General features: G+C 39.3%; 1 protein-coding gene and 1 long non-coding RNA gene across 4 annotated transcripts in view; one reads left to right on the forward strand and one right to left on the reverse strand.

Moving 5' to 3' along the window:
* Window positions 1-6463: 6463 nt before the first annotated feature.
* Window positions 6464-14038, reverse strand: LOC114013537 (uncharacterized). Its single transcript, XR_003556574.2, has 3 exons — window positions 13738-14038; window positions 12586-12640; window positions 6464-6775 (listed from the first exon to the last, which is right to left on the reverse strand). It is a non-coding gene; the product is annotated as an uncharacterized LOC114013537 (long non-coding RNA).
* Window positions 14039-15966: 1928 nt separating this feature from the next.
* TBC1D22A (TBC1 domain family member 22A) overlaps window positions 15967-20115 on the forward strand; it is a 180065-nt gene continuing 175916 nt past the window's right edge. For 2 of the 3 annotated variants that reach the window (XM_055808798.1, XM_055808797.1), the window contains exons 1-2: window positions 15984-16162; window positions 18745-18801. In XM_055808798.1, coding sequence (XP_055664773.1) covers window positions 16101-16162; window positions 18745-18801 — 119 coding nt within the window. In that variant the 5' untranslated portion in view covers window positions 15984-16100. Of the gene's footprint in view, window positions 16163-18744; window positions 18802-20115 lie in introns of all 3 variants that reach the window. The other variant, XM_055808796.1, reaches the window with a different exon arrangement.

Genomic DNA, 20115 nt, shown 5'->3' on the forward strand with positions numbered 1-20115 from the left:
TTTTATAGTTTTATCAGCTTCACTGCTCAGTGCAATAGCTTCTGTGTTTTAGAAAATAAATTTTAAAAATAACCCTCTTGTACCTTTACTTGTCTTTGTACGTCACCTGAGGAATTTCCAGGCTCCAAATCTCCATGGGCAACTGGCAAAAGGTACCTCCTTTGTATCAAAGTTGTTAGAGAAACTGCATTTCAAGTTCTTGCCACAGTACAAGTATTCAAAAAACCCAACAGGTTTCAAACATAGTGATAGTTGAGTTATAAGACTCTTAAGCTGATATCTCAGTACCATCAAGAGACAGCAGCTAATGTAGAAACCTTTTGTTAACCACCAAATTAAAATATCCTGGGTTTTAACAGTTTTTCAATGGTGAAGCTATTATCAGGCCCAAGTAAATCTTGTATTCACCCAGCTGGGATTGAATCTACAGAGACATCCTCTACAGCATCAGTATTTGGCTGTGTAACTTACAATTTATTCTTCCTCAGTCCACCAATAGTACAGCACATGCTGCTTATTTGTCTACTTCTACAAATGATCTTCCATAGCACCTTACATAAATACTAGAGAATCTCTGATTCCTTTCTTATCTATTTTTTATTGAAGATGTAAAGAATAGCTAGTGAAATGGCAGTTCTGTGAAATTAGAATCATGTTCATCATTATCATAGTCTCAGAGTCAAAGATGCTGTTGCCTTAAGGAAGGAGGTGTTAACACACCAAGACCTATGGCTACTTTTAACCCCATGTAGAAGACTTCTTTTTTTGGTTTAGGAATCCAGAAGCATTAGCTGGCAGGAAGCATTCAGTCCAATGTGTTTCTGGGGTATCTCTGAAGTATTATCTTACGATTCATTCTCCTTTTCATGTGTTCTAGCTCACTGTATGGGAACTGCTTTTCACTTATGTATAGTCTATCCAAACCACACCTACTACCCAGTGCTGCTGTGACATGGTTATTAATGAATCAATAAGCATTCAATCAATCCAACTAAAACCAAAAAGGTATAATTTCATTAAGAGCAGGTGCACAGAATCCTCTCATGGCAGTTTTCCATGGCAGAAATCCATGGGTAGATGCATTTTCTATGCAAAATCTCTGACTCATAGAGAAGCATGGTAATCAGAAGTGCTGAGTCACTTTAGTTTGGTGAAGAAGCTACTTTCATGCTGATGCAATAGCTAAAGTGCATAAGCACATCAAATTTCAAGTTTATTTCTACAAATTAATTTGGAAGGCATAATGCATTTTCCTCTTTAGCACATAATCTTTTGTTTTCCTTGGAGTTACCAATATTTGAAAGCTGACAGTAGAAGCAGAAAATCAGCTTGCAAACTAAATACCTTGTTTAGAGCAGGCTACTAGTGAATGATCAAACCCTACATAAGTTTTTGTAGTCTGGAATAGTTCAGGAGTAAATACTGTTGATTGTTTTAGGGCACTGCCTAGCACCAATGCACAAAAAGTCATGAACAATGCAGTCCCTAAGATGCAAGCTCATTTGCTATTATTTGTTGCGAGGAAATGGTTGACTTGGAATTCTGGTGACCTTTATAGCACCTGAGCGAAGCTCCCTCAGACAGCCAGGTTCTTCCATCATGCTTAAAAATCCAGCTCATTTCTAAGTAGCCAAAAGCTTTCATCAAATCAATGAATATCCAACAGATAATAAGATTTTTCTCTTGGATGCAAAATGATGCAACTTTAAGAATAGTTTCATGGCTTGTTGGAACATGTTTCAATTACAGAAGCTTTCTTTATTACAATATTCTAGGACATTCAACATGAATAGTTTTTAATCACTGTATTTAATTTCTTTGGCTGTAGTGCAGTTGACCTCCCTACATGGCTGGGAATTAGTCTGAACTGCAGCAGCGCAGTTGTCATGAGAAGTTGTAGGCAGTCTGCCTTTGGCACCCGTAATTATTTTGAACAAATGTAGAAAGTGCTGGGCTATCAACTTTGCAATCTACAATCAGCTTTTCCACCCCTTACAGGCATTATGCCCGGTTAAACCCTATAATGCCCTGAGCCATGCTTAGAATAAACACATACTAGAAACACCAAACTGGTGAAAAATAAATAATCAGGAAGGAAAGCAATTTTACTGAGACTTTATGAACACTTTTAATTAATATCTATTATTTATTTATTAATCAATATGTAATATGTACTGTTTAAAGGGATTAAAATCTGCCTCTTAGGTAAAAATACAATTTTCAGTTACAGATTTGTATTCAGCCTGCTTCTGTAGGGCCACAAGAATAAAAACAGGAATGTAAGAGATGATATTTCTAAAAAATCTAATGTAAAAAATAATCATTCAGTGCCTTGATATTAAAAAATGTAGCAAAGAAGAACAGAAGCATTGCACATCACTCAGTGCAGATGACTTTTATATTGAAGTCTTGGGAAGAAATTAATCATTGCTATAAGTGGGCAGAACACAGCTGGGAGTGGCTGAGTTGTGTTTGCAGCCAAGGCAAGCTGAACAGCACTCTGTGAAGCAGCTCAGCTGGATTCCTGAGCAGCAAGAGGCTTGCTAACCATCAGCCTTTTACAACACTGCAGTAGTAAAAGCCCACCAAATGGCAGCAAGAATGTGTTTGGTCTCAGGCCCGGTGGGAATTTCCTCAGATTTCAAATAGCGGGGGCCATATGCCAAGATCCCTGTAGCACTGCTTAGCTCGAAAGTAAACAGCTGAATATATTTGGCACAGTCTTTACTACTGTCGCTCAAACAGCTTTCGTATGGGTTTGTATGGGCACAGCTATGATAGCACTGCAATTAGGAAGAATTCGTTTTTTAAGTCAATATTCTTTTGCTAAATCTCTGGAAAGCATGTATAGGGAAAACATGACTCAGCAAAAAGCCTCTTAAATTAGATAAACAAACATGCAGATTTTTTCACTTGTTTCTAGCAGAAATCCCCCTTCCAGTCATCCATCTATGTATAAGGGCAACATTTCTGAGTGTGGGATGGAGTAGGGTGCGCTCTTTAAACTTAATGAAGGACTGTGTTTCTCCTTTCCCATATTAAAATTTTTCAATGATAATCTTGACGCTATCAATATTGCAGTTACTGTAATAAACAGACTTTTCCTCCTAATACCCTAGTGTTACTATCAAACTTTGTGGGTTCCAAAAATGCTGATTCCCATTAGCAGTCCAGTGGTCATGCTGACATGAAAAAGGCCAGGTTCAAACATCATGCCAGAACTCTTTGGTCTTCAGCTGACTGACACCTGGACATGCTGCAAATGATAAATTGGATTGATCTTCAAGAATGAGATTACCAGAACGTTACAGCACTGAGCTGTACCAACACATCTACTCTAACAGCTGTTTTGCTGGCAGATTCCAGGGAGACCTCTTATCATAATCTCATAATGAGGCATTAATACCAGCCTCAGAGGAAACTGCTTGCTCTTTCACGAAGAGGAATTATCAGTAACTGTAAAACTCCATTTACTGTACTGTACAGGATGGAAACATTGGTGACAAGGAAAACATTCCCTGGATCCTCTTCTGCAAGTGGGAAGACACTCCTGAACTATGTGCTTCCTTCAATAGGAGAAGTTGTATGTTGAAAGTCCAATACTTGATAACAGAAAACTGATGCCAAGACAGTGGGCTTTGATGATACTTTTGTATGAGGGATAGTAAGAGGAATTTTTATTTTTGCCTGATTAGTTGAGAAAAAGCATTGATCCTGCATGAAATTATAGTGAAAGCCACTTACAGAGCGATGCTACAGTGAGTTCATTTTATTGCATAATAGAGGACAAATGAAGCAGATTAATTGTAACAGAAAAAGACCAAGTCATGAAGCGCTGTCCTCTCTCAAAAGTACACAAGGCTGTTCTTTCTTGTGGCGTCTATAAAAGTTCTCAGCATATTTCAGAGAAAAAAAATGTCTTTGTTCAATGTTACGGCCCTTAGAATCCATAATATCTGTATCTGGACTCATATAAAAATCAGTGTTTCTCAGAGCGAGGTGAAACTTCACTACCTAGGTTCAGTTTCTCCCAGGCATTGTATAGGCATACCTTGAGGCCTACCTGGCAGGGAAAAATCTATAGCAGTGCAGGTTAGATGAGCAGGTGGCATCAGAAATAAGGCTGCATGGAATAATAAATATTCAGAGAACCACAGATGCTATTGCTGGCTGATTTCTCCAGGACTCCTAGGTCTACAAAAGATCTCTCAGATATTGATTCTTTTTTCCTTGATATCAAAGAGATGAACAATCCCACTGAAGTTTGCAGGAGCTGATGGATGCTACGAAAGGCTTTTCATAACAGCACTGACAAAGTTGCTTGCCTGTTTCTTCTGCCAGAGGAAAAGATCATAGGGCTTCACCACAGAAAGAAACAAAACAGTGAATAAACACTGAGCAATTCTTTTAAGGTGAAATACATATTCAGGCTGCACTTGCCTTCCAGATGTAGAGAATCCCAATGTTTCTGTATGAAAAACAGGTTCTGCATTGTTTAGGTTTGCATAAAATAAGATGAAGCAATGGTTTTGTCAATAATTCTGAAGCTCTTACAATCCCAATGTTATAATCAGTGTTTCAATAGTGATATGTAACAGTTAAATTGAGCTAGAATGGACATGAATACTTCAAGATTTTCAGCACCACAGAACACAAGGAAGAACCAGGGAGCATTTTTGGCAAATTAGACACGAACAAGTATGATAGAAGTGATTTGACACTGTAAAGCTTGCCCTCTGTCCAGGTAAATATCTGTTTACTATGATAACACCAATGAGCAATTTCTCCCTATTAAAACAATTCAAATTCATTTAAAGCTGCACTGAGCTTTTATCAACCACAGTATAAACAATTAATATAAAAAGCAATATGTACATCTATATAAAATGAGAATATGCTGAGTTCTCCCTTTTTCCTCTTTCATATTTCTTAAGGTTATTGGAGTCATTACTTCCCGCTACAACGAAAAAAAGAAGAGAAAAAAAAACCTTCACAAAATAATTCCGTGTCTTTGGGCATCTAAATCCTCAAATTGAGTTACTTAGGACCTGAGCCAACAGGAGGGTTAAATGAAGCTGTAATATCTAACGAGGTAGTGTTTTCCCCTCAGATGACTGACTATTCATGCGGAGCTACAGGACTTCCATGCAGCCTTTCTGCTAAAGCCAACACTGATTTCATGAAGAAGATACAGAAACCAAAAGTTTTTCAGTCCATTTCACTCACCAGTTGCATAATCCTTGATCATTGTATACCAGTGATATTACACAAAGTGATGCTGGTTTAGCACCCTGAACAACTCTAATCTCTTTTGAGACTTGTTTCTTGGCAGAGAACTGAGCTTGTTTCAATAGAGAGCCCTCTGGCTCTAGCTGTCCTGCCTTTCACAACACGTTGACCCAGAGGCATGCAGCTGCCCTAGTTTGTCTCAGCTGGAGATCCTGAGGTGGACGTGGTTGACAGCAGCTGGCACTGCAGCCTGGCAGGGAAGCTGGCTATAGGGGCAGGTGGCTGGACTGCAGCACAGCACCCTCTCCCAGTCAAGCTCCTGTGGGCCTGCCAGACCTTGCACCCCACGCAATGCAGTGCTCCTGCGGCTGTGCGGGCATAGGGACTAAAGGCCAGACTCATCCAGCGCCAGCAGCAGGAAAAAGGCTGAAACCTTTTCCTCCCTTCCCCACTGAATGTTGGAAAGTGAAGTACTTCCTTCACAAAGACAGTATACTGTTGAAATGGCTGAAAGGCTGAAGCCTAACGTGGGCAGAAGGTACAATTTTTCTTGTTATCTGAGGTTGGCAGGCACATATTTGCAGATGAATCAACACAATTTCCTAGGCAGAGAGACAAATCAATTCCCTAGAGCTTCATACCATGGGAAATGCTTTGGAGAGTGTTCCAAGTGGTCCTTTTTCAAATAACAATGTGGTTTTGAGCCAGCAGCTCCTTATCAAAGTATTGATCCTTTTCTGGCATTACAATATCTCGTTGAGATGATGACATGATGTTTCCAGTGGAGCCAAGGGCACCTCAGCCCCTCTCCAGACACACTTGAGCACACTGAAAAGAGCAATGAGATGCAGAGTACTGATGAATAGTCCTTTGCTTCCAAGAAAGGAGAACCTGAATGCAAACAAGGACTTGTTAATATAAATGCTTCTTTCACATTTTGAGATGCATGAAAACAAAAGCACATAAGCTTCAACATGGCTTATAAAACACAACAGATTTCCTAAGATAAGTTAGATACCGAAAGGTTACTGAACAACAAGGGTGCTATGAAAAACATCACGGCCAAACACAAAGCCTACCATAGGCAGTTTAATCCTAGATCTATAATTTCTAAGCACTAGATGAAAACTGACTGCTATTTCTCTTCCATAATAATTTTCTCATTAATTTTACTTGGTTTGAGCATACTGCCAACTATTAGCACTGAAATAAAATGGACATTTTCTTCTGTTGTGCAGTGTGTAACAGACAGAAAATTGGAATACTATAAAAAACTGATATAGCTGCTGCTGTTGTGATTTATTCCTTCACTGCACTTCTATGTTCACACTTCAACTGGCTAATTATTTAACGAGCTATGAAGAAATTGCTTGTGTTACTTTTTCCTAAGGAAAAGGCCTCGATACAGACCCCCTCTCATGAGCCATGTTACAGAAGGAGGCAGCTCTCCTGACTTCTCAGTGAAGACAGACAGAGCACATTTCCAGACAGTAGTTAGGATCTCAGCTGGACTAAAGACCGTGCAGACGTGGCCCCCTTTTTTCACCTGCACAAACACAGGAAAGTTCATTTTTAGACACAGCAATGTAAATAAATTTGTTCCATTAAAATTCCTCTTGTGACAAAGAAGAAAAGCCCACTACTCTTGGTGATGTAGGAACAATATCACATTACAGTTTTATTTCTTTATAATATTAAGCGTCTGTATCTAATGTGCATTCATATATATATATACATATGCCATGTCTAAAACAGTTTAATGTAACTCTTTCTCTGTCGTAGAGATTTTAACACAAGCCAAAAAAGAGATGAGTAATAAGAAGAAATTCAAAAGGGAATAGCTTTGAGAGTAATTCATAGGTTGCACAGCCCAAGGGACTGTTGTGATCATCTCGTCTGATTTTTCTGCACAAAGATTTTTCACACAGTAAAAACCTCAATCAAGCCCAATGAATTGTAGCTGAAGTACAGAACATTTTTCAGCAAGACATCCTACCTTAATTTAAAGAAATCAACTTTGGAGAAGCTCCTACATCCCCTACCCAACGAGGCAATTGCTTATCTTCACTCTTTAGAAAGTATTTTCCCTTATCTTCTTCTAGTATTAATTTCCAACCATTAAATCATATTATGACTCTGCTACGTTTTAGTAGATTGCCACTATCATTAGTTACAACTCTTAATTTTTGCCACCTACAAATACACAGCACTTGAATTTTCAGAGCACTGGTAAGAATGTTGGCTAGCATTATCTGAGAACTGGTACAAACAGAAGGGTGCCACATATGAATTAATATAAATCATAGACAACAAAGATGGTATGGGATCAGCTTGGTATTAGTAATATTAATAATTACAGTACTATTAATGTGGGAACAAGAATACAATATGATGTGAACTATAAATTTGAAGTTTTTGTCATGCAGTACTTATAAAACCTTATTTATCAGTATCAAAGAAATTCTCCACTTTTTTTTTTAAGGCTGTGTAAAAAAACAGACGAAGATTTGTCTGGTAGAAACCTATCTGTTCTTCCTTCGGTACATTAGTTACTCCAGTATAAGATACTATCTCTTTGAGCAAATCTTTTCTCTCACAAAACAAAGCTAAAAAGGAGAAAACACAGAAGTTTTCAAGCTTCATTAGTATTTCAATATTGTTCCTGTTCTGCAGCCCATGGCTGATTTTCAGAGTTAGAGAGATTTTTGAAAAATGATGCATAACGTATTTATTTCCTCTGGCTACTTGTGAAATCTTATTTTAATGACCATGCATACTAGAATTATTACCAATATACTTCAGGATTTCAGTAGAAGAGATTAATCCTTTGAGCTCTTTCTATTTAAAATGGCTTTAACTTCTGAGGAGCTGCCTGTGATTGCCTTATCATTTTCTCTTCAAATCTCAGGGACTCTCTGGTGGTTTTACGTCAGTATTCTTAGTTCATTTCTTGCTCTAAGATTGCCAGTCCTGAAACAACTGTCAAGACCATTCAAGTGAAATTGCAAATTTTCATTTCAAGGTTTAGAAGCTAAGCTGTTCTTTCTTTTATTACTTTACAACATGATGCTATATGCTGTGTTATACAAGAAAGTGATAAGAATAGCAAAATACTTCGTTGTCACTTTTTAGTCTGAGTTTTCTTTTTTCCCTTAGCTGAAAACTTGCACTATTTCTATCCCTTTCTCAAAAGTTACAAGGTCTAAAAAGAACAAAACTATGCAGGTTTTTATTTTTTTCCAATTCCACCAATATTCTTAAATTTGGGAAAACATTTATCTTCAGCTAATGAGTACTTAGTAAATCCAATTCACTAGGAGTATATCTCTTGGAAAAGGAGCAGCAATGCTTTAAAGCAAATGTATAAAATACTTTATCATCCTTATCATATCTTTTCACCCAAGTATCTGTGGAGTTATTCTCATTTTCTTTGCAATATAATTTTGCTGATTTCTCTTTCACCAAGCTCTCAGCCCCTCTGTTGCTAAACTGTAAGCCTTCTCAATGCTGTCACTAGTAAATGGGTGGCTCAGCCAACAGCATTACCACAGAAGCACTCAGTAACTCTTTTCTACTGAAGGTCATGCTGGAAGGATCCTCCAACTACAATATCTTCATTATACTCCTCACTCATGTTTACATTTGCTCTCATTCAGATGACCACACACAAACCACAAAACCAGCAATAAAGATTCAACTAATAAAAAACAGTTAATGAGACCTGATACAGACATACCTCTAAAGTAGCAAATTCCATTCCTCTTTAAGAAAATGTGAGCTGGTACAACTCACTTTATTTGAATAACTATAATGTATTATACTGCAGATATTTTTGAAAATGCTATCTATGCAACACACTGCAATGCCAACTGTGAGTTTATATTCTATCCTGTATTTTTCATTCACCTTACAGTACCTGAACTCACTCTACCACTAATCCTTTTCTACAGAAATTTTATTAATAGGATTTCAATACTGAAAATACGTGGAACAGTAAAAAAGAAGGGAAGAAGGCTGGTTTTGGTTTAAGTGTACATTTCAACTGCTATGCAGAGAAAATCAGAAATAGATTAAAACGTGAACAGTGAAACTTAATTGCCTTCTAATATACATTTGGATCTAAGAGAAATTAATTGAGAGAGAAATGAGGTTGAATAGCATGGTAAAGGCTTTGCTATCCTCAAGAAACACCTACAAAACTTAATCCCTTGTACACACACAACTGACATGAAAAAGGCTCTAACGGTAGCTTTGAGGCATGAAAAGAGAAGTCAGTGGTAGACTCAAATTAGATATAGAGATCCAAGGGTAAACCACAAAAGGAATTTCAATAAGTGCTCGTGACAGAGCCTGATGGTCAAAGACAAGACTAGAACAAAAAACCCAAACAAACCCAAAACCCAATCAAACCCTGTAGCAGTCAGTCATAAATATTGTCAGAGAAGAAATGTATGTTCTCAGGATAAACTGTAGATGCCTATTAACACACAACTTGATGTGTTATAACACCTGAAAATATCTGCTGAAGATAATTAATCAAAATTCCTGTGTAGTATAGTGTCTCCTTCTTATGTACACAGGACATAAAGACTCACTTCTAAATAGCTTTTTTTGACCATAAAATGGAAGGAGTCAAGTACGTGACTGACGCTAGTGGCATGCCACATGCAATGTCTCTGTGCTGAATACACCTTCTGAGAGCAATGGATCAAACAGGAGAGGAAACACAGACTGGCCAGGGAATGAACTGAAGGGAACATGTCTTTTACAGACTTCTACAGGTCTGGAGGTTTCCAACACTGAAGGCAGCTCAAAGTTCTACATACAAATTCATCAGAGGTTGATATACACCACAGGTCAGAGCAGGTCAGCACCAGCAGTCACAGCAGCAGTGGATAACCAAAACGTAAATAATGCTGAGAAATACTTCTCTCCATGCCTGGTGCATTTCCAGAGATTTAAGATGAAACTGTCCACTAGAACCAAAATTATAAAAACTGAGAAGTTGAACTAAAGTACCTAAATCTGCTGTTGAATTCCATCTTGGAGTTAAGAGACACTTTGTTTCAGGTATTTATCAAAAAATAATTCAATAATACAAACTTTTAAAAGAAAAGAAGTGAGGCCATTCAGCAAGATCAGTATGGCTGTTCCAAAAGGAAACCTAAGGGACCTGAGAGCCCTACTCACTCTCATATTACAAGCCCAATCTGCTTTTGTTCTTCAGTTAATTACAGGTGATACTTAAAAAAAAAAAAAAAAGACGACAATTCGTAGATTCAAAATAAAAGCTCCAGATACCCACCTTTTACATGCTGCCCTATTTCATGTCCAGTTTTTAGACTAAAGCAATAGTAAACAGTTTTGCTATTTGTTATGACTTTGGGGGAAAAAAAATAATTGGTTCTGTGTCTGTTTCAAGGAATTGCCTACTCCTACTGACTTTAGAGAAATGGTATTGCCTACTTTCTCATCAAGCCACAGTACTAAGCAGGTGTTCTGGCACCTCTAAAGTTCTCCCAATAACTCAAATTCTTTTAGTTTCAGGAAAAATCAACTAGTGCTCCAATGATTTTGCTTTTCACCTTGTTCTGATAGCAAGTTAAATGTGAAGTTTAGAAACTGATGTGTATTGTTTAATTTAAGGAAAAGAAACTTCTATCAGCAATGAACAGAAAAGAACTATCATGGCTCACAGCCAAATACGCATTGATTTATTTCTCTGTCTTTGGAGTTCTGTCATGCTGCAGTGCTATGTTTAAACCTTCACTGTACGTACTGGAGGCACAATAAGGTGGAATTTCAAGTATGTTGGAAAGAGGACCTGTTACTTTTGCCAGCCTCCCTGTCTTCTACCCAAGGCTTCCATTTACAAAGCAATCTTCCTCCTCTGAGTCATTTAAGCCTCAACTGCATATTGCAGAAAATTATAGAAAAGAGCAGTTTCATCCACTGGATTGCCAGTGAGCAAGCACTCCTTGGACACAGCATGCTGTTCCAGGCTATGCCCAACAGACGGTGTCAGATTATCAGTTTATGCTGTGACACAGACAAAAATAATACTAAAACCTGCACATAAAAATGCATGAAATGTTAACATCAGCACTGTTACTAATATTTTAGTGAATGAGCTTTTGAGAACTACCCAGATCGATCACTCTTCTAGAAGGAGAAACAAGAGACAAAGACATTTACCCAGAAACAGCACATACTTGTTTATTCGGTTTCACACCCTTCTTTCACTCTTAGTGAACACAGAGTGTGAGTGTGCACGATTCCTTACATGTGCACTACCAGAATAAGCGTATTTTGGCAAGCCCACTCTTGTTCTCAAAATCTTGTTCAATTCATGTGCAATAGGGAAGGCCACTTACAGAGAAGAAGTTACAAAATGCTATGATGACTGCTTGTCTGCAATGATGACTCCTCCAAGCCATTACTCTCTCATGTCGATTCTTTACCCCTTCTTTCTTCTCCAGTTTTCTGGAGGAAAATTATACTGCACTGAAAGAGCTGTTGTGACTATGTGATTTGCTGGACCATGTCTAACCTCTGTCAGTCTAGCTGTTGGCTGTCCTTCTTTAACATGCCTTTGCTCCTTCTTCCATGGTTCTACATGTCTACTTCTCCCATTTATCTTACCTTGCCTCGTATTTTTGTCACCAAGTACTGCACCCTCTAGGATTATTGTCTTCCATAGTATAAGTGGTGCTCTCTGTTTCTGCTACCCTTTCCTTATTGTGCAGAACCCTGGTTTTGGGTTAGTTTGGTTGGCAACTTCACTCCCTTTGCTCAATTTTGTTTTAAAGAACTGCTTCTTCCATGATATTTACAAGAAAGCAGATGGATACAACAGCTTGGTAGAAAGGCCTGTGCATGGAGCAAACAGAAACGATGACCAGCCACCATAGAAAGCCCTGTGTACTACATTCAGAAGCACTTCCACTGGTTTGTTAAAGCCATAAAAACATGTGCAGAAACTACTCCTTCAGCATGGAAGTGGCTCATTTGAATTCAATTTATAGTCTTTTTCCTCATTGATTAAAGCAAACAAAAAAATGCATATAAGCATAGTCTTGTTAGCTTGCAGAATAAGTCAGTTTAAACCACACCTTGCAGATGCATCTACATTACAGCGTGTTGCTGACACAGCAATGTAAGGATAAGCATGAAAAAACATGCTCCCTAGCTTACAGAACTTTATCACAGCAAATCTCCCTGGTGTGAGTGTAGCTAAGTTACCAGAGGAGTGCTGTTGTCAGCTTAATTATGTTTAGCATCAATCTATACTTTGCCATGCATCATCAGAAAAGCTTCTTTTCCCAAAATACACTGCACCTCCACAGAAAAGCTTACCTGTGTCACCATACCAGCACAGCTATATTAGCAGAGGCTCTCTACAACAGACAAGCTGAAAAACAAATTGGTATAACTGAATGTCTACTGAAACACCTGCATATATATATATAGCTCACCAGCTATCACTGTGTCTACTTTGTTCAAAACGTTGCTAGTGCAAGCTACAACACTTGTAATTCTGATCAGCCAAGAACACATCTACATTTCTACAATTTGGAACATATAAAAATGTCTTAGGCATTCTCAATAACATCTACCATCTATATGCAGAGACTCAATTTTGAAAAATGTCCAAGAAAAATAAAAGCAAAGAGAAAAAGAGAGCAAGGGAGAGAAAGAGGGGGGAAGAGAAAGAGAGAAAAGGGGGGAAAAGCAGGGAAAAAGAGGGAAAAAGAGAAAAAAAAAAAAAAAAAAAGAGAGAGAGAGAAAAAAAGAAGTCCACAGCCCACAGACTGCTGTGTTAGCCCAATACATTACTTTCACATGCTGGGAACAGACCTCTTCATAACTATAAATTCTTGCATAAAACTTTGCATGAAACAAAAAAATACTGCAGTAGGCCTTTTAATATTTCTTGTTACTCTGAAATAACAAAAATTCCCATGCAAGTAGTAACTAAAATATTACTGCAAGTTCATACTGCAATCCCAGTAGGGCTTAGCTTAGTTAATATTGCTGCACGGACTTCGAAATAACTAGTTTGGATGTTTGAAGCAGTGCAACTACAGCTAAGAACAACTCAACATTAACCAATTTCCCAAGTGCTTATTTAGATTCTTGGGAGTGTTTGAAGACTATGCTAATCAGCTGCAGTAGGCAAGTCCCAGTGCTGACTGCAGTGTTGTTAAAGTCTTTGAATGACAGCACTTGAACACTGGCAGATCTCATTCTCAAACACAATAAAGAGCTTGACACGGAATCTGTATATGCACTCAGCTGCTCATGTTACATTTCTGTGGCCTAAGAAGTTCAGCAGGAACACTGCTAAAATACATGTTCAGACCACCTTCACCTTCCAAGTACTGTATAGTTGTGAATTTACCTTCTTATGACACTCTGTTCATACTGTTTTAGAAGTCCTTTTCAAGGACACACTCTTGTGGTCAAATCATCTTAAGTGATGGGCATAAAAAAATGTACCTAAATTACCTGATGGTGGCTTGAAAAGTTCCTCCTTCCAAATGTCTTGCATCTCCAGAACTTGACAACACAGGTCTGCATCAGGGATAAAATAAAGCGCTGAATAAGGAAGAAATATGAAAGTGAATGGAAAGGGAATGAAAATAGTGTCCTTGCCTTCTTGAAAGTCAGCTACAGAGAGGACCGAGACCAGCTCCGGACAGCTTCAGTCCAAGGGTCTAAACTGGCAGCAGCCTTCCACAGTAGCAGACAGAAATTTTGTGACTGTGTACTTCCAGTTCTTCTTGACAGAATTGTAGGCCCATTTGCAGGCCAGACCTATTCACTGGAACAAATCAATGCAACAGTTATTTGTTTCCAGTATAAAATTTGGCATCAAACTAGAAACCTAAGCACAATGTAACATATACTGAATATAATGAAAACTAAATAATACAATCAACTTTGTACTGACTTTATTATGCAACTCAGTAAAACTTCCACTTCTGAAAGGAACCAGCAGTTCCACACGGCTGCACCAGACTGACACAAAAGCTAAATGGCCTTACTTCAGAATTCAGGTCAACTGTTAGAAGGATGACAGATGGCTCAGGCTATCTAGGCTGAATCTAATTACATTTCCCTTCGACAAATATCAACAATGAACAAATAAAAAGAACATAAATACATTTTCAACATCTATATTAATGCTAATGAAAGAATGTATCTTTACGGATTTATCACTTTTTGACTGTCACAACTGAAAGGACCTCATTTTTGTATTCTAACTGCAACAGGTCTAATTTAAATATATCTAGCTAAGCCCAATCACAGTTCTACTCATGGCCTCGCAGGTTTCGTTTTCACTTTAGCTAACAGATGTAGTTAATATTACATTGTTTCTTGTGTATTCTATTAAAGTTGCTGATACGCAAGGTCAGGATGTGTTACAAAAGGTTCAGAATCCATAAGAGGGATCCTATTCAAAGGATACAAGTTGAGAAGATGATACTACCCATAGCGTATTCATCTATAAGTAGCATTGAAATTACTAGGACATGCAGCTTTCACTTGTAGACTGTGATCTAGCAAGACCTGTGAAACATTTTATTTTTGTGAGTTCTTAGAAAGTAACTGCTGAAGTAAATCCCAAGGCAGACAAAAAGCTTCATTATTTTATGTTCTTAATAAATAACTTACACATGAAATACATGCTAAAGAACAAATGTTGCATTGCAGGTCAGGTCTTGTACTACATGCCAGTTTTTGAGTTCATTATGGCAGAATGTTCCCTGAACAATATTTGACATATTAAATTAGCCTTGCATTAGGATGCAGCAAAAAACTCTGTAAGTCAGCGCTGTTTTCTTAGAAGCCATACTCCAAAGAGTAACATAAAACCACACGTATTTTATTTGCAGAAGTAATATATCCTTGGACCAGAATTGCTGAGAATTCTACAGATAAAGACTCACAATCTCGTATCATCTCAAAGCAAATAAACAAAGAGTTTACGACTGAATGAGTCCAATCTTCAGGAGAACCTTAAAGCAGAAAAAGATTAAAGCCTACCTCTCCTCCATCAAAAGGTAACTAGGTTGTAAATAGTCGGAGAAAAACACAGTGGAAAAAAATCTGATGTATTTTTTTATAAAATAATGTTAGATCTAATTGGACTGAAATCTGTCCTCTTATCTCCAGTTAATGTCTCCTTTCATTGACATGGCAAGTTCTGCATTTCTTCCTAAAGAGTACTCTGAATTACTCCTCATGGTTAAATCGAAAAAGATTAAACCCTGAAAACACCATACTCGGAGTACAATGAAGTAAAACCTGACTTATAGGAACGCGCCAGTTAATCACAGAGAGGAGCCAAGAGCGGGTCTCTGTACCATTACAGGCTGGTACCACACACACCGCCGCAAGGCCAGGGAAGGCGCAGGCACCCTGCCGCCGGCAGCCTCAGCCCAGGTTCACACAGCGGCGACAGGGCCCGGCCAAGCCACCGCCGCTGCCACCCGCTGCCCGGCCACCCCCAGCCGAGCGGGACCGGACGCGCCCCCGTTTCCGTGACGGGAGGGGCGGGGCGGCGAGTGGCCGGGCGGGGCGGGGCGGGGCGGGGCGGGGCGGGGCGGGCCTTCCCCACCCACCGCCCAGCCCTCCCTCGCTGCGATTGGAGCAACCTGGCGCACCCGGCAGCACTCTCACTTCTGGTTGGCTGAAAGCTCCAGGCTGCCTTAGGGGGCGAATGAAGAGCGGGGTTGTTTCCTGGTTTCAAGATGGCGGCGCTCAGTCCTGTTCCTGTGGCAGGGGAGGGGGGGGAGTGAAGCCTGAGGGAGCGGGTCGGGGCCACAGAGCCGCGCCGCGGGAAGGGGGATGAGGTGACGGCCGCCATGGCGAGCGACGGGGGCAGGAAGCAGTTCTGGAAGCGAAGCGGCGCGAAGGTGCCGGGCAGGTGAGAGGGGCGGCGGGAAGGTCGGGGCCCGCGGGCGGAGGCTCCTCGCGGCGGCCGCGGGCCCGTCCCGTCGCACCGGCAGCGCAGGGCGGCGCGGGGAGCATGCAGCCCGGTGGTGCCGGGCCGTGGAGCGCGGGTCAGCCTGGCCCAGCCCCGCTGCGGGGCCCGTCCCGCCCCGCTGTCTCCCCACCACCGCGCTCCGGCCGCCGCGTTCAGCGGAGCCTCGCAGGTCCCGCGCCCCCGGCGGGGAGCGAGTCCGCCCGGGCGCTGCTCGCAGCCGCGGGCTGGTGCCGCCACCCCGTCGCTCCCGCCGTCCTCTCTCGTTAGCGCGGCCCCGGAGCGTCGCGGTGCTGGGCGCCTCGTTATCTGGTGGAAGGTTGCTGGTGGTGTCAGCAGGCGTTGGTTGTAACTTGTATCGTCAAAGTGGTTTAATAATCATCTGAACGTGCATTGCCCGCCTGATGTCACGGTCAAAAAAGTTAATGTGATTTTGGGGATGCATTTTCTGGGAAATTTTGAATGAGAGAATGTATTTGTAGCTTTTAGCAACGATACAAGTTACAGTGCTTTGTGTCTTGATCCAAGTAATGGCATTTTGAAATACTACCCAGGAAACTGCACTTCATAGGCATGTTGCTGTATTTCAGTTTGTGCTTGATATTTCAAAATATCATCAGTTTCTCAACTTTCTTCCTGAAGTGTGAACAGCAGACCCTGTTGTTCTATCATTGCTAGGACAAACACATTCTCCCATTCAAAACTTCCCAGAGGATAGACCTCCGAAGTCACGTTAACTCTTTTGACCATTGCATGAGGCAGGGAACACATGTTCGGATGATTGTTTAACAATATTCTCTGCTCCCATCTCTAAACTGTTACCACAGTAGAGTAATTCAGTTTATTATGTTCTTATTCTGAAAATAAGGCGTATTCTTGATTCTCAGAGAACAGTAACTACACATTGTACCATTTTACCAGAATTCAAGAAAATAATTCTGCTTGTCGTTTAACTTCTTCCATTCTCAGTTACCTGTAAGCGTTGACTGGTAGTGGTTTTGCTTCTCTAGTCATAATCTAAGTCTTTCAGTCCAACTGTTTTTGTATGTCTTGACTACTTATTTTGTAACTTTGCTGACTCTTTTGGGGCTAAAACACTTTTTGACTCTCCTCAGTTACACAGGGTCTATGAATAGGTGCAGTTAATTAACTTGCAGGCTTGTGGAAAAACAAGGGCGCTGTGGAGAAAGTGCTTTTGATCTTTTGGGTTTTTTTTTATGTTGTGGAGAGGATTATTGTTACTTGATGGTTACTTTTGTTATTTTTGTTTATATGTATGTTATACATTGTTACTTTATGTGTGAATTTCCATTATGGTCCTTGACTGGAGTGTCTGAAAGAAAGAGGAAATTCTGTGTGTATACCAAAACGGAAAGTGACATCTGACCCTTATGTGAGTGTAGACCAGGAGAACATGCAGACTTGTGGACATGTGGACTGTATGGCATGCAGTTGTGTAGAAAGACTGGAGGTATACTGACTCTTTGATTGGCATGGAATCATGTAAAAATCAATAAAGTGTATAAACCACCACTCTCGGTCATCTCTAGGGCTAATTTCACTACTCTTAATACTACCCTTGTGTAAGTTTAAGCCTCAAAATTTGTGTGACTGCTGTCTTTTTGGCTTGCTTCTATCTCAGGTTTACTAAGGATGGATTTATTTGTATTCATGGTCTTGAGGTTGGTTTGGATTTATCAGGAGGGCATTTGTCTCCTATGTGGTTTTTATTTTTAGTACAGGTTAAGGTGAAGTAGATGTTAACATTGCGTATGGTTTGTTCCTCTTGCAATCAGAGAGTTTTGCGATAATTTCTATTATGAAGCCACATGTAAATCTTGATGTGTCTTCTGTGGAGTCTTTTACCTATAAAATAATTTTATAGCTGAAAACTCGAAGGAACGTTTAGTTTCTAGAGAGTTTTATTATTTACACAGTAGCATACTGTGTCATTGTGTTAGAGATTATAGTGAATAAATCTGTCTTTGGAAGCTTATTAATTTCAAAACATTTGATTTTAATACTCCCATGGCTTTTTTTCTCTAGCATGCCGTATTTTGCATTTTTCTTTCAGCCCTGTTCTTTAGTAATTGTTAAGAAGGGGCTGGTTGGAATTTGAGTGACAAGGACACATAGAAGATCATATCTTTACAGACATTTCATTGAGAATTTTTATTTTTTTGCGAGAGGTAAATGAAGAAATGATGAAACGGAAAAAGACTTTAATTTAGATTCCTATTGCAGAATTAACTTTTTTCTTGTTTTAGTTCCTGAGTGGAAAAGTCAGTCAGCCTAAATTAGCCTAGGCCTCAAAAAGAGCTCCTGTGTGGCAAATCTGTGGTTTTTATTAAGTTACTTTTTAGTGTACACTTCAATTTCAACATTATTTTTGGTGTTATGTGGGATTCTTTGAAACAGGAAACTGTTGGAACATTTCAGTTCTGTTTATTTACTATTTATTTACTACACAGAAAACCCTCAAATGTTTAATTACTTTTGTGATAACTGTCTTTCTTTTCCTTTAGTATTCAACATGTGTATGGAGCTCAGCATCCACCTTTTGATCCATTATTGCATGGAACGTAAGTTAACCTAATACTTAAATATGCCAGGTGGTTTGGATCTCCTCTGCCTTCTCTGCTCTTTCTTCCCTGATGTCTATAAAGCTTATTGCTAACAGTCCTTTTTCAATTTTTGTTGTAATCTTGGCTTCTCTGTTCTAAGTGCTCTTTTGTGACTTCCTGATGCTTACTGTATTGGGAATAACAAGTCAGCTGTTCAGTTCTTAACAGAGTTTGCCAACTGTTATCATCTGTTTGCAGTGTCCTATATATTGGAAATCGTATGGTAAATATTAATCTTAATTTAGCAGAAGAAGCTTACAACTCGGGTATAAGCAGCTTTCCTGCATGCATCTTTCTATTGATGGACTGAATTTGTCTTATCTAAAGAGAAAAGAGTCAGGCTGTGGTGTAGATCATTTTGAGGTGAAGGTGGGCTTGTGAATAAGGAGACAGCAGGTAGAATAGATTTTACAGTGATTTAAAAAATTATTGCCTTAGATCACAATTGTTGGATATCAGAACACAATGTATATGAAAATGACAACATGGTAAACATCATTAGTAACAAAATAAATTTTATGCTGATAACCCATAACTAATACAAGTGAATTATTTTCATCTCCTTATGGCTGAGGTATTTAGCTGAAGTGCTGCATTCTGACAGCTTCTGGGTTTTTTTTGTTTTGTTGGTTGGTGTGGGTTTTTTTGTTTGTTTTTTGTGAGTTGCTTTTTTTGAAAGGCTGTTTTAAGCTTTGTCAAAGACAAAGTTGTTTCTGGTTTGTTGGTAGGTTTCACAACTCCTTTGAAATGAAAATGTTGGTGTATGTGAGAATTCTTGGGAAATTTTATAACTGATGAAGTGAACAGTCCAAAGCAGGAAGGGGAAAAAAAACCCCTGTTAGATAGAGCAGTGTTGGCTTGGGAGGAGGCCGTACTTCTAGTGGATTTTTTTCAAGGGCTGGTTTGAAATGGCACAAGTAAACATGGGCTATTTAAGTTTCAGATGATACAGAGTTGAAAGCAGTTGAAATATGTGACCTTAAGGACTGAAGAAAAAGGAGTGGGATGAATTGGTTCAAAATGTGGAGTGTTAGAGACTCAAACTAGAAAGTTACAAAACCTAGAAGCTTATTGCTTGAAGTTGTGACAGAAGAGGAGAAAGATCTTGCTATTTTAGACAATGATGGTAAGATGGGCAAAAGTGTTAGTATTGTAGCATCTGTTAAGAAAGATATTCCCTGTAATGCATAACAGAAGCGTTACTGACATTGTATGAAGATTGTGTGAGAACTTTTTCTGGTTTCCAGTTCTGGCTGCCTTAACAGAAAAAAG

Source organism: Falco peregrinus, chromosome 6 (assembly GCF_023634155.1).
Source record: "Falco peregrinus isolate bFalPer1 chromosome 6, bFalPer1.pri, whole genome shotgun sequence".
In the NCBI taxonomy this organism is placed as follows: Eukaryota; Metazoa; Chordata; class Aves; order Falconiformes; family Falconidae; genus Falco; species Falco peregrinus.